The following is a 14,097-nucleotide window of genomic DNA, read 5'->3' as shown; positions in this document are numbered from 1 at the left end:
AGGAAGTTTATGTATATCAGCCCATAGGTTTTGCAGAACATGGTCATGACGGGAAAGTATGCAGGCTGAAAAAGGCCTTGTATGGTTTGAAACAAGCTCCACGAGCTTGGTATGCAAAGATAGATGCTTTTCTACTCACTCAAGGATTTGTGAACAGTCCATCAGAAGCCACTTTGTATGTAAAGAAAGAAGAGAAAGATCTGCTGGTCATCAGTCTTTATGTAGATGATCTTTTGCTCATGGGATCAAATGATGACAAAATTGCAGCTTTTAAAGAGATACTGCAACAGACATTTGACATGTCTGATTTCAAATGTCTGATTTGGGGCTCGTACACTACTATTTGGGCATACAGTTTGTGCAGGATAACAGAGGCATTGGGTTGTTGCAATCTCGGTATGTTGCTAAACTTCTGGAGAAGTTTAAATTTCAGGATTGCAAGCCTATTAGCACTCCTATGGAGCCTGGGATGAAATTGTCACTACAAGATGACAGTATTTCTTTTGATGCCACTACATATGCTCAGGCTGTTGGGTGCCTTATTTACTTGTGTACTACACGGCCAGATATTCAGTATGCCATATCTCAGTTGAGCAGATTCATGCATAGCCTGCGATTGTCACATTGGCAAGCTGTGAAGCGTGTATTCCGGTATTTGCAGGGTACCTTGTCTCTTGGATTGCTTTATCCTGAGGGAGGTGACATGCAGTTATATGCTTACAGCGATTCAAATTGGGCTGGTGATTTCGATACCAGACATTCCACTAGTGGCAATTGTTTCTTTCTTGGCTCTTCATGTATTTCTTGGCTAAGCAAGAAACAGACCATAGTGGCCACTTCGTCTTGTGAGGCAGAGTACAGAGCAGCCTACACTACTACCATTGAGTGTGTCTGGCTGCGTCGTCTCATGACTGATATGGATATTTCAGTGGAGGAGCCTACACCTATCTATACTGATAGTCAGAGTGCCATTGCTGTGGCCAGGAATCTTGTGTTTCATGCTCGCATGAAACACATTGAGATTCACTATCATTTTGTTCGGGAGAGACTCCAGGCAGGTGATATCAGTCTGATCTACTGTCCTACAGATCAGAATGTGGCAGACATCTTCACCAAAGCATTACCATGTCCGAAATTCGAAGCATTCCGCACTGCTTTGAATTTGTTTCCTTTTGGTGGATGATGTACAATGATCACATATCACTCCAGAGGGGTTTGTTGGGTTTTATGCTGTGTATGCACCCAGAGGAGTGCTAGTGATCATCAATAGATTACTGGGGCACTTTTTACTTCAGTTAGTGGAGGTTTTTTCCCCCAGTTTTAGCTTAGTTTCACTTATAATAGTTTATAAGTGATTTGGTCCACCTGGCACACTTTATGGCCGGACCATGTGAACACATCTTTTAGGTCACTTCATTATGTGGCTATTGTACTTCACTTTATCACTACTGAATAGAAGAGCAGTCGTGTTCCTTCCTTTGCCTCTCACGTTTTCTGTTTGAAGTACCTCCAAACCCTAACCCTAACTGCTGAGGTCCTTCACTTATGGCTCTGCCAAGCGCCGACAGTTTATAATCCTTTTTGACATGGGCAGTTCTGAGGACGCCATCTCTTCCTAGTTGGCTACCAACATGAGTTGTACCTTAGTGCCCTATCATTTGGAGGTAGACGGGTTTACACCTGGTCTCCGCACCCACATATCTCAGCAGGCACAGTAGTTTTCTTTTCAAGTTCAAAAGGCCTCATTCCAGCGAGATTTCATTGTCTCTCCTCTTTTAGGATGTGACATGATCTTAGGAATCCACTCGTTTTGTCAGTATGAAACTATTCCCAATTGGGGACAGGACACCTTTATTATCTCTAAAGGTTTTCCTGAGCCTGTCATGATTCAGGGGGATAGGAGCATTCTTGGCGTTCCTATGATTTCTCATCTCCAAGCCCGACGAGCTATGTGCAAAGGAGCAGAAGGAGCATTAATTTATGCTCAGACAGCTTCTATCTCATCAATAACCGCTGTCTCATCATCTTCAGTCCCTCAGTTGACGGATCTCCTTTCTCATTCAGACATTTTTAAGGATGATCTCCCACCCAGTATCCCACAGTTAGTAGAACCTCCTAGCAAGTTTCCCTCTTGTCTTTCCAAGACTTTCATGGGCAAGCTAGAACAGCAGCCAGTTCGCAAACATTTGAAACCTGTTCCTTACGGATGCATTTTCACAGTCATCACAGACCACCAAGCACTTAAGTGGCTCCTAACGATGCCAAGTGCCCAGTGGAGTACTCAGCACACTAGACAGGGTGAGCTCTTCCACCAAGTTGGAGGAATGATCAAGTACATCCCTGGTCAGCATAACCCAGTAGCAGATGTTCTTAGTAGAAAGACCACCATCCCGACCAGTCAAGAGTCTACCATTCTCAACATCTCTAGAAAAGACTTAGAAGATCAGTATGTCGATTCCGCAGAGTTTGGTACTCAACCCAGTTTGGCCCTCAATTTTGAGCCTGGCCATTATTCAGTTCACAGACAGACATGTAAGTTTAGACGAGATATCCACTTCAAGGAAGGGGATTGGGTCTATTTGCATATCATGAAACAGAGATTGAAACAAGTGGGCAAATATTGTCCCAAGCTTTCATTCTGTAGTTTTGGCCTTTTTCCAATAGTTAAGAAGTTAAGTGATGTCTCCTTAAAATTAAAAATGCCTACCAGTTGGACAATGCATGATGTTTTCCATGTTTCTTGGCTAAAACCATATGTTGGTCCAGAAGTGTTTGATGTTTCAGATGAATAGCAGCCAGACGTGGTAGACGAAGTAGAAGTTATTGAGCCCGAGCAGATCCTTCTTCATCGATGGAAGCATGGTTCCGATCGACCGATACGTCAGTTTTATACAAAATTCCGAGATCGAGACACCCACGAAGCCGTATGGATAGACGACGAGTTCTTCCAGGAGTACCCCCAGTTGTTGGCGTACTACTTGGAAGCCATGAACCTGCCGCCAAGCTAAGCAGGAGAGAATGTCACATGCACTCTGCACTCACTGCATAGTGACAAACTGGCTCATCATCAACAGTGCAACATTTGTACAATATTAGAACCCAGTAGGATGACATTTGTCGTACGCCGTGACCCCATTGTACATCCTCAGTCCACGATAAGTCAGGCACGAGCTACGTAGGTCATTCCTCAGCCTTAGCGGGTCAGTCAGTCAATCAAGTCCCTTAATCCACTTGGAGAGAATCATTCATGCATGTAGAGTCAGTAGAAGCCTTAGGGTTTGCATCAGAAAGCACTCTGCATCCTGCATAATATGCATTCATATGTCTGTGCATCATTTAGAACATCCCAGAAGCCTTACGGAATTTACTAGGATTTATCTAGTATTTTTTCCATATTTTCTCGTATTTATTTAGCATTTATTGTCATTTATAAATATAAACTTCATTAAATAAATGACCAGCCAACTTGACCAGCCTCCTCTAGTTAGTATAAATAGGCTTGCATAGAGCTTTCCTCCTCAGCCCTAGGAGTACCCTTGCCTTCAGCACTAGACTAGTCTCATCCAGCCCTTGGAGTACTTGAGTTTGCTTCAGCCAGCCCTGGTTCTCCAACGCATGCAGTTCAGCAATCCTTACAGCCATAAGCGCAGCCATACAGTACATCTACAGGCCTGAATCAGCAAACACACCTGCGTTTTCTGCATGGTACACAGCCGCCTGCAGTTTAGTCCTCCATAGTCCCCAAAACAGCCAACAGACCTGCGTTTTCTGTCCACATCAGCCTGCACCTTGCATTTCTGTCCAGCATCAGCACAGCCCTGCGTTTACATTTTCCACAACAGTCCTACCTTGCGTTTTCAGTCCTACAGCAGTTCTATAGCAGTTCCTCCACCTATATGCATCATCCATACATGCTACAGTCATCTGGTGAAGGTAACGTATCATTCATAAGCATTTTCAGCATATTTACATAGCTTAGAGCAATCCACCGCAGTCCTTTCTCAGCCTCAGGTGTGCAACCCTTCCTCATGCCCTTGGGAAGAGTGCATAGGCTCAAGATCAATTCATTGAGGTGTTTCTACAGCCGTGTGCAGTTCAGCCAGGCTTTCGATCCTCCGAGATCTTGCGTTTGGCTTATCTACAGTCCACAGTCATTCTCTCTAAAGTAATAAAGCAAATACTATCTCGTTATCAAGATAGTGGGTAATTCGGGACCCAGTCTGGTGTATAGTTCTCATATCTCTGTCATATCTCTTTAAAGTTTGAAGTATTAAAGTGGATTGCTAAACTCACGAAACTCACGATACAGAAGACGGTGTGAGCATTTGTGTGACAAATTCTTCCAATACAAAGACTTTCGCTGCATATCACAGTGCCTTTGGTTTTAAGTGTTTAAACTGAGTGCCTTTATTTTAAGTGTTTAATCCCATTAATAGTCATGTGTGTACCCACAGTTGACCTTTATGACAAGCTCATCCAACTACTTCTCAAACCCTCCATAATCACTTTGTCGTGCTTTAACGTAGCACACCCTTATGTTGCGTACCACGACATCACCTCAAGAGAACATGTGCCTCAATTATGCACCAATGTCACGCATTCAGCAAGACTCGAAACCTACTCATATTGGGGAGGCGCTCTCCAAACCGACATGGAAGCAGGCCATGGAAGCAGGAAGCAGAGCTTGACTCTATTGAACGAAATCAAACTTGGGAGTTGGTTCCTAGACCGGTAAAGCAGAAGGTGATTGGTGTCAAATGGGTCTATATGACCAAGTACAAATCAGATGGGACTCTGGATAAGCACAAGGCCAGGCTTGTGGCCAAAGGCTATTCTCAGAAAGCTAGCGTGGATTTTGATGATACTTTTGCATTGACTGCTCAAGTGGCGACCATACGGACAGTTCTTGCTCTTGCTGCAAACTCTCATTGGGCCATCTTTCAAATGGATGTCAAGTTGGCATTCCTCAATGGGGCGCTAACAGAGCATGCAGGCACCTTTGGACGTTCGTTGTGGCAGGCACCACTCCGCGTGTTGCGGTACTTGCAAGGTACCAAGAATTTTGGTATTTTCTATGGAGAGGGGGCCACTTTATGACTCTAACTAGGCTGGAGATGCGGATACCCAACGGTCTACTACAGGGTATTGCTTTACACTTGGATTAGGAGCAATTTCATGGACGAGTAAAAAGTAGCCTACGGTGGTGCTTTCATCGACTAAGGTGGAGTATCAAGTGATAAGTTCGGCTGCTTGTGAGGTGGCGGCTACTTAAGGAGATCGGTTTTCCATAGCAACAACCTACCATTATCTCATGCAACAACCAAAGTTGCTTGGCTATTGCTAAGAATCCGGTATTTCATGCGCAGACCAAGCATATAGAGATCCAATACCACTTTGTGTGGGAGCAGATCTTGGAGGGAGACGTTATCCTTGAATATTGTTCTACCCAGGATAACACTGCAGACAAGATTATCTCAATCAGCTAATTGGCATTCATGGCAACTCCTTGGGTCTTGGGCCACCCCCAGGACCTGAGATGGGGTGTCAGCATATATCATCTCTTGTTGGTGGCTATCTTGGTGTCTACGGGTACCCTTCCCATGCTCAGGCACCCCCCCCCCCTATTTTTTCCCTGTTTTTCCTAGGCCTTTGATGTGGGCTGCCCACCCTTTTTATGGCATTTATGCCTATTTTTCCCATTTTTCAGGTCATGTAGGGATCATTGGTGAGTCAGCCAGTTCATATGGAGAGTATATATATGCTGGCCCTCCCCCCATTATTATCATCATTTTTTTGTCATCTGGTGAGCACCCTTCAGCCCTATGCCTAGAGAGACCACTCCTCGCCTACGAGCTGGTTGTATCCATCTTTTTCTTGAGGATTAGTGGATCAGCGTTTTGCTGTTTTCTCTCATCTCTCACTTGGTGCTTCAACGTTTTTGTCATTCATCTACATCTTTCCGCTGCCCTCTGACACCCCCAATAGCTCATGCGAAGAACACCACAGAGAAGCCAATGAGGTGATAGCTCAAGTGGTAGAGGTGTTTGTCTAGGACCAAGAGATCCTGGGTTCAATACCCCACATGGTGCTTCCTCAACGGCATTGCCTTTGGGTGGATAAGTAAGAGCCTACGAGTTGTGGAAAATGGTAACCATGGGAGGATCTTGGGCATAAGGCCAGTCGAAAAAAGAAAAAAGAAAAAAGAAAAAAGAAACATACAAAAATAGAACACCCCAAAGAATGGTTTGGCAAAACTCCGCTATCCACACTGCAGCAACTAATGCATCGACTCAAATGGAACACAATACTTGCTTGACCAACTCTCATGCACCCTGAAGGAAGAAAGCAGACCCAAGAACAAGACTCCCTAGAAGACTTGCACCAAATTTGTAACCATCAAAACTGCTCGATACTTGTATGTCTAGACCACCATCCCATGGAACATACTCCAAGTAATACATCTGTTCACCGAAGCAAAGACTTTGGATGTTGTCGGTACAATCCCAAAAAAAATTATGTTATGCGAAGACACATCCAGTGGTATATCCTCCCAAGGTGAAGACAAATTTGCCGGCATGTCCTCGTGTCATCTCCCATGATATCAAACCCCGAAGATACTCCACCCTATGCAAACAACAAAGGAGAAGAGTCCTTATTTACAAGCTTCAAAGTGAACCACCTGTTTCCGCCAGCGTGGTAGCCATCTCGCGGGTGACGACTCTTTAATCCATCTTCCCATTGAACTCAGAAGGCTTCAAATGCTTCAATAATTGAGTTCGTTCCTCACGAGGCATGGAGGAATAACTCGGCAAACCGGTAGTCCCCGGTGTGGTGCTAGTGAAGGTGAGCAAGGAGTAGTACAAAACATTCAGCAACATGCTTTAGTCCATTCATGATGATGTATGGTTTTCATCCCAAAGCTCCAATAACACTTGGATTAGAGAAGGAAAAGGTGTAGTTAGCCAAGGACTTTCTTGGAAATATAAACCAAATGGTTAAGCTAGCTCAAGATAGAGCAAAAATTTATATAAACCTACAACGAAGAAGGGTGGAGACTACTAAAGATGATAAAATCTTTTTAAAGGTAATTGGAACTTCTGAAACCCTCAAGATGGGCAAATGACTTAACTATCTCCTAGGTATTGTGGTCCTTTTTTTTGTTTCTTTTTTTCCCCCCGACTAGCCATAGGCCCAAAATCCACCCATAGTTACCATTTTTCACCGCCCATAGGCGCCTACTCATAGGTGCATTTTAACCGCCCATAGGTGATGCCACTGAGGAAGCACCTTGTGGGGTTTTGAACCCAGGACCTCCGACCTCCTGGTCCTAGGCAAACACCTTCACTACTTGGGCTATCACCTCATTGGCAGTATTGTAGTCCTTTTGCGGTACTTAGAAAGATTGGTGAGGTTGTAACATACATCTTGCATTTCAACTTTCATGTTGGTCGCTTATGAAAGAAAGCTGAGGTGACAAGGATAATCTAGTAGATGATTAAGCCCTTGCTGAGTTTATGGAACTGCCTAGTCTTCCACATGAGCCCATAAAAAATTTAGCATAAGAACTAGACGTACTCAACTTATTGACTACTTTGAATATTTATTTCAGTGGAAGGATAGGTCAAAAGAAAGCTCAACTTGGGAGAAGATAAGCAATTTAATGACAAGATTCCGTAATATTGTTTTTGAGGACGTAAACGTTTCTTAGGGGGGAAAGTGTTACATGTTCTGTATTGACAAGATTCCCCTAGGAGCGATTGGGAGTCACTAGAGGGCTTAGCCAATGCTTGGTGTGGCCAGTGTTACTTAAAAAGACCTAAGCGGACGCCTCGAGGCATTAATTGAAAGATTAAGGTGAAAGCCCCAAAGGGATTTTATACCTTAGAAGAGTAATTGGCCACATGGTGAGAATTGGATAAGGGGGTGTGTGGCCTAGCACGTGGAAATAGCACGATTCAAGGAAATACCAATTGTGTAGAAGAGTTAGGCCATATACTATGGCTGGGATGTAAAGAAGAAAGGAAGCCCTCAGATGTTTTTAGGGTTTAACCTAGTTTAAACTTTATGCTAACCTGCTAATTGTTGTAATTAGGAGAAAATAAATTATTACACTGGATGTCACCGAGTGTGAGAGGTTAAAAATCTTGCCAAGGTTTACTTACAGCGAGGTCTCACTGCTCAAAAAACAAGTGTAATGTATAGAAAGAGAGTTCTTCAAAGACAGACAGAGAGAGAGAGAGAGAGAGATAAAAAGCTGTTAATGTAAACACAACATGAGAGAGAGAGAGAGTACCATTTAAAGGCAAGCCAAAAAAAAGACTACCTAGATGTAAACATGAATGTAACTTAGTAAATGTATGCAAAGATCAGCATGGGCATATTCATACATGCATGTGGCCATAATGAGAATGAACAATTTCAAATAGGTTTCAGAAAAGCAAAGGCATGTTAGCTTACCATAATAAGGCATGTGGCCATAAGAAAGACAAAAGTAACATAGTTTTTCCTTCCAACGCAGTTATTCAGCCACTACATACAAAGGCAACCTTTTTTATCATGGGTGCATAATATGTGCAGATTTGAGATGGGACAAGAACCAAATTTGAAGTTCATGTCCGTCCAGGCACATACCCGACAATGGTGGTCAAAGCCATCGACACACTTATCGCAGCTTCGACAATGCTTACTAAATTTGCGTACCTGCACTGCCAAGCCAAGCAACCTTAGAAGAAGCTGGTACACCCTTTTTCAGTGTAGTAACCTAGAAAGCAATCAACTTTTTATTTTTTTTAAAAAAACTAGAAGTATCACCTCCGCATTGCACAGAGTACAAAACAGCACGTCTTCATCTGTAGCCAGCTGCTGCTCCATACCATCCTTCCTACAATTGTCACCCTTCACAAGCCACCCTAGCATGCACCCTATACACAAAGATGATATTTCAGCACCATTCCATCTTCTCCATACGCTGCCATCAGAAGCTTGGTTTGGATGTTTATCAAACTTTACTACAGATGAACTCTTTCCAGAGGTGGACACTCCCGGAGAGTGTCCAGTCCCACCATGACCAGCAGTAAAAACCAAAGAAGACTCTGCCAGGGGTCCTTTCTCTTCCTTGGACACAAACTTACGACTGGAATTAAGTATTCCCGGATCTGCTGGATTGATAGCTGTGCACCTGACATAAAGGAGAAAAACTGCAAGTGCCTGCAATGTAATGAGTTAGAAAGTGATCCAGCAGGGTTCCTAATTCCAAGATTGATTCCAGCTGAGTACAAAGAGAAAAGGAACTTAAGAGAATATGAGCATACCACGGAAGAATACACTGCAATCGCTGCATATTCCAGAGCGGCATTCCCCAAAAAGGGAGCAAAAAAGACATAGAAAGCCGTTGCTAGGAGAAAGAATACTGTGATTGCCACAACCTGAAAGAAGATGGCTATATTGATCAACTCTTCTGAGTGCATCATGCTGGGAAATCGATTCATAGTCCTTTAAAACAATACTCTCAACATGCATGGTGTGCAGCACGTGCCATGCATGTCATATGTGCCCAGGAGAGTGCAAACAAAACACCAATAAGCCTTTCAGTGGAAAAAGTTTTAAAAACCCATCGATATACTAGCTAATTACCAACTCACTTGCAACTGACTTGCTGCAGAAAGCTATCCCTTTACACTTATTGTTTTCTTGATTTTTCCAAGAAAAGATCCTTCAATTAGTAAGAAAAGAAAACGTCCGTGCATACAAAACATCACAAGAGAGGGGGCAGCTCCATCCATGGCTGGCCTCCCTTACAGGGAGGCATCAGAGTTTTTTTTAGGAGAAGGGGGACGGGAAAAAAGGGGGGGGAGGGGGGTGTGGTGGGTGTGGTGGGGGGCACTGGGGGCCTTATAATGCCATGCAACGCCAGAGTTCTCGAGAGGAAGATCCAAGTGCAAAAGAAGGCAGCTCAATGGTGCTGCATGTGTCTAAAATTGCCCGTCAGACGCTCATAGCGTTCATGCGGATAATTTCTCCGTCGGGTAGCAGAATTCCCAATGACCTCACTGTGCTGTGCATGTGAGACCTGCCAGGCTGCAAAGCTGCTAATGAGTTCTGACCAGTATGCAAGGAGGCAGTGATACCTGTAATCCAAAAATGAGAGAGCTGCAGTACTTGGCCCTCACCATTCCTCATAGAGGAGTGCCAGGCCTGCCTCGGTAGCCAACACATTAGTCCCCGTGGTGATGAACCGTCAAGATCCGAGGAAAATAGGCGCAAAAAGCCTAAACCCAAAGGCAATGGAGCTACATCTCCTACGGATTGCCACACCTTGTCCTAGGTTATGCCAATTTCTGACAAGGCTGCCTGCCACCTAATGGCTATCCGGATAACATGAAGGATTCATGGTAAATCTTGGTATGCTCTCTTTACTGTTTTGAAAAGAACTATCCACTATGTGGAAGACTAAGAGCATGCAAGCATAGTAGTTACGAAATGCATTTCATACTATATGAAACGTTTTGTAGGTATGAAACGCATTTCTTACCTGCCCGAGCCCTATCCAGTTGAAAAAGGGCATTTTTAACAAATCGACCAAAGACTTCATGTTTTTCGAAAAAACGTCCTCCTGCACCTGGGATTCTCAGCACTAGCAACCTGCACGTCCACAAATCATTGCCAAATCAGCCCCTCTTGCTCTTCTCAGCTCGCATGCCTACCATTTCTCACGTCGGTTTACTCGATTTTGGCTGATTTTGTTTGGTTTTGCCTGAAAAACTAAATTGTGAAATTGGAGATTTTTCTTACCAGGGTGCCAATCTTGCCTTGTGTTTGTCACAATGCCTCACACCAAGGATGCCATGTGGAACCATGTCACTCCTATGGCAAAATACGGTGGTTTTGGCACTTCGAAGTGGAAATATAATTTTTGCGGGGTTTGTTCACATGGTAGCGTAACCCACGTTAAGGTCCATTTCTCAGGTTTGAAGGGAGAAGGCATTGGTCCTTGCCTGTTGGTGCTTGCAGAAAACATCGAAGAGAACAAGATTGGGCTTAGGGTCACATGGGTGTTGGTAGTTCCACTCCGACGAAGCTCTTTGCCTGTAGGACCTAGAGGCTCGTTGCTTATTAGGGCAACAAATATGAAGCTCCATATATATGTTTTTTGGGGTCAGTACCCCCCTCCCCCCCTTATGAAACATTTACAAAATGTTTTCCAGAGGCAAGAAACTTCTTTGAAATGTGTTTTTTGAAATGCCTAGCTACTATGCATGCAAGGAATTAGATTCCATCACAATTCGGCAAAGACCTTGAAAAATTAAAGATAATTAATCAAGCGTTTTTAAAAAAAGTACTTAAAAATAAGTGTCACGACTTAGGATATGTGAAGTCAAGACTACTGAGCCATTCTTAGACCCACTAATGTGTGTGCGAATTCAGAAACCCACTTAACAAAAGCCTCTTGCCTCATCGGTTGGCGACGGCATGGAGTATCCATCAACCTTGGGCCCGACACTATCCTCCCTCAGGGAATCCTGGATAACACGCTCCTATTTATCTTCCAACATTACTATTGGTGGCGGGTAAAATCCTGGCCATCTCGGTGGCTTCACTTGCTCAAAGTTGTCATTGCCCGTGACCGACTCCACGTTGTTACTCCTCCATAACTTCATAGAATTACTGCCCACTGACTCCATATATCTCTGGTGCACACTAAACATGCGTGCTAACTTGGAGAAAAGTAGAGACGAGGTGGTGACGGGTTACAAAACGGAAAGAAGTGAAAGGTTAAAGAAAAGACTTTAGGGTGGATGAGAGGGTTGAGACGAAGATTTCAGCTTTGGGAACCAAGAGCGAGTCAATGGCGCTTTTTTTTTACTTGTGCTTTTCCCCGTTTTACCTTCACACCTCAATTAGCTTTCCTTCTCAAACACCCCCCCTCCCCCACCCAAACACTATGTGCATCCAACCTGTACACGTCCTCCACCTTCTCTCCGATCCCAACCATCAACGTGACCTGTCCAGGCTGTGTCCGTCCTGCTCAGACCTCTGCCCACGCTGTGTAGGCTTTTGCGTGCTGCCCATGCTGTGTAGGCTTTTGTGTGCTACCTGTAATGCGCAGGCTTTGCCCACTGCTCTGCGTGCTACACACCCCTTGACTGCATGTCCTTGCCTAGCTCAGCCGCCTTGCATGGCCGACCAAGAGCCCCAAATGATATCATAATTATCTTCATGCCAAAGACACAACCAAGGGCAAAAAGCTAGGGTGTCATGGACAAATGACCTGCTGTCCACCCTACACCACCATAGGTGCTTTTTTCACCGTTTCTGTGACCTTTGGACATCATGCTAAGGTCCTTGGCCTTCTCCTCAGGCATCTTTTTAAGCTTGGCCTCTGTGTTTTCTTGCCGCCTAAGTTGCTCTGAGACTTATTGTTCTTATTGTCTTTACTGTTCTGAGTACCCTTACTCGACTAGGATGAAGACTGATGCTGTTGCTGGGGTTTGGGACTGGACTAGACCTGCTTGGGCTTACCTCCGTTCTACATCATTTCTTGATTCTATGCCAGAGTCAAAGCTCGATCATAAGACTGAGGCTCGAAATTTTGATTCTTGAATAGGAAACCTAACGTTCATATCTAACCTCTTTGAGAAACTGTTTCAGCTTCTTGTCCCCAACTGTTGTGCCATGGTTATGACCTTATTGGAATAGGTCAACACGAGTTACCCATTCTAGGAGAGTTTGTAAAACTCATCCTCCAAATTGGTCATGTACTAGGGTGGAAGGAATCTTGCTTTGAGGTCAAACACAAAAGCCTCCCATACTGTTTAGGTCTGTATGGAGACTTGACCAATGCTACCACCAAGTAACAGCTTCTCCCGTGAGGTGTGGTGCTGCCAGATGGACTTAGTCTTGTGGATCTGAAACTTTAGTTAAAGGAAAATATGCAACAAATTGGTGAATAAACTGTGTAACTGCAGAATGATCACACTTACCATCATACTTACTAAAATTTTCTTGAGCTCATATGATGGTGATTGAGTAGTGCCAATTTGGGAAGAGTTGCCATAAGACTAGCATGTAGGGTTGCTAGCAACAACTGTTGATACTGAAGTTGCATGGCTTCCTGATCGAGCTTATGTTGATATTCTAACGCCACGCAATCTGCCTGGCGTTGGTCTTTAGCCTCCCTGCATTTGGCTTTCTCTATCTGTCCTGCCTCATCAAGTCCACCTCTTCTTTGTTGCTCCATGAGTTCTTGAAGGAGTATATTTGCGCTTTGCGGGAGTGTTTCTTCTTTTCTTGTGTCTTCTTGGACACTTTCTTATGCAATGGTGTCTTCGCGGACACTTGCTTCTGGAGTGATGCCTTCTTGGTAGCTTCTTTCTTCTTATATAGACATGGGAATGGCTGGATGGTTTTTCCGAACCTCCGTTTTACCATTCACGGATTTGCTCTCACTTAGGTAGTCAAGATGGGTCACAACCAGAAGCTCTGATACCAATGTAACATGCAACTGGTTTGATCGTGTAACACATAGCAACACCTTCTTTATACCTTTATTCCAGTGAGCATGAAGCAATCCACTTTAATCTTTATTCACACGAGGTAGAGCTAAAGAGAGAGAGAGAGAGAGAGAGAGAGAGAGAGAGAGCAGAGCAGAGATGACACCACACTGGGTCCCAATATACCCACTAAAGGGCTCCCCTCCCACAAGCAAGAGTATTTGCTTTATTACTTTGGAGAACTGTTACAATGCAGAGAACTACTGAGTATGATTGACAGAGACTGCCAAACGCAAGGACGTAGACCGGTCGGACATCTGCTAAACCATCAAGTGGGTTGAAAGCAACTTTGAAGCCACTTCGGATAGCCTTATGCACACCCACATCTGCAGAGGGAGATGCACTACTAAAGGCTGACTGCTGAAGCAAACTTCGGGGCTGCCTACGGATTGAAGCACCAAGTGCTTGGCTAAGTTTTCTGTATGCAAAAGTCGAAGGTCTTTAGCCACATATTTTGCACTGTTTCTATGGCTGAATGAATGATTTTTGAGATGAATTATGCAATGAACTGAGCGGCTGTTTATATACCCTCTCAGGCTGCTGGTCA

General features: G+C 44.1%; 1 protein-coding gene across 9 annotated transcripts in view; it reads right to left on the bottom strand.

Moving 5' to 3' along the window:
• LOC147635158 (protein S-acyltransferase 21-like) overlaps nt 1–14,097 on the bottom strand; it is a 91,313-nt gene that overhangs the window by 39,876 nt on the left and 37,340 nt on the right. Inside the window, exons 2-7 of one of the 9 annotated variants that reach the window (XM_086802337.1) lie at nt 10,532–10,641; nt 9,312–9,425; nt 9,132–9,197; nt 8,812–8,921; nt 8,632–8,700; nt 8,458–8,529 (exon numbers count right to left, since the gene is read on the bottom strand). In XM_086802337.1, coding sequence (XP_086658463.1) covers nt 8,458–8,529; nt 8,632–8,700; nt 8,812–8,921; nt 9,132–9,197; nt 9,312–9,425; nt 10,532–10,641 — 541 coding nt within the window. Of the gene's footprint in view, nt 1–8,457; nt 8,530–8,631; nt 8,701–8,811; nt 9,208–9,311; nt 9,426–10,531; nt 10,642–14,097 lie in introns of all 9 variants that reach the window. The other 8 variants (XM_086802339.1, XM_086802340.1, XM_086802332.1 and 5 more) reach the window with 8 other exon arrangements.

The sequence above is a fragment of the Cibotium barometz genome, chromosome 9, assembly GCF_041138505.1.
Source record: "Cibotium barometz isolate CiBa-2024 chromosome 9, ASM4113850v1, whole genome shotgun sequence".
Classification (NCBI taxonomy): domain Eukaryota; kingdom Viridiplantae; phylum Streptophyta; class Polypodiopsida; order Cyatheales; family Cibotiaceae; genus Cibotium; species Cibotium barometz.
Note: the sequence above shows the minus strand (reverse complement) of the source record. Positions and strands in the feature narration are given on the sequence as shown.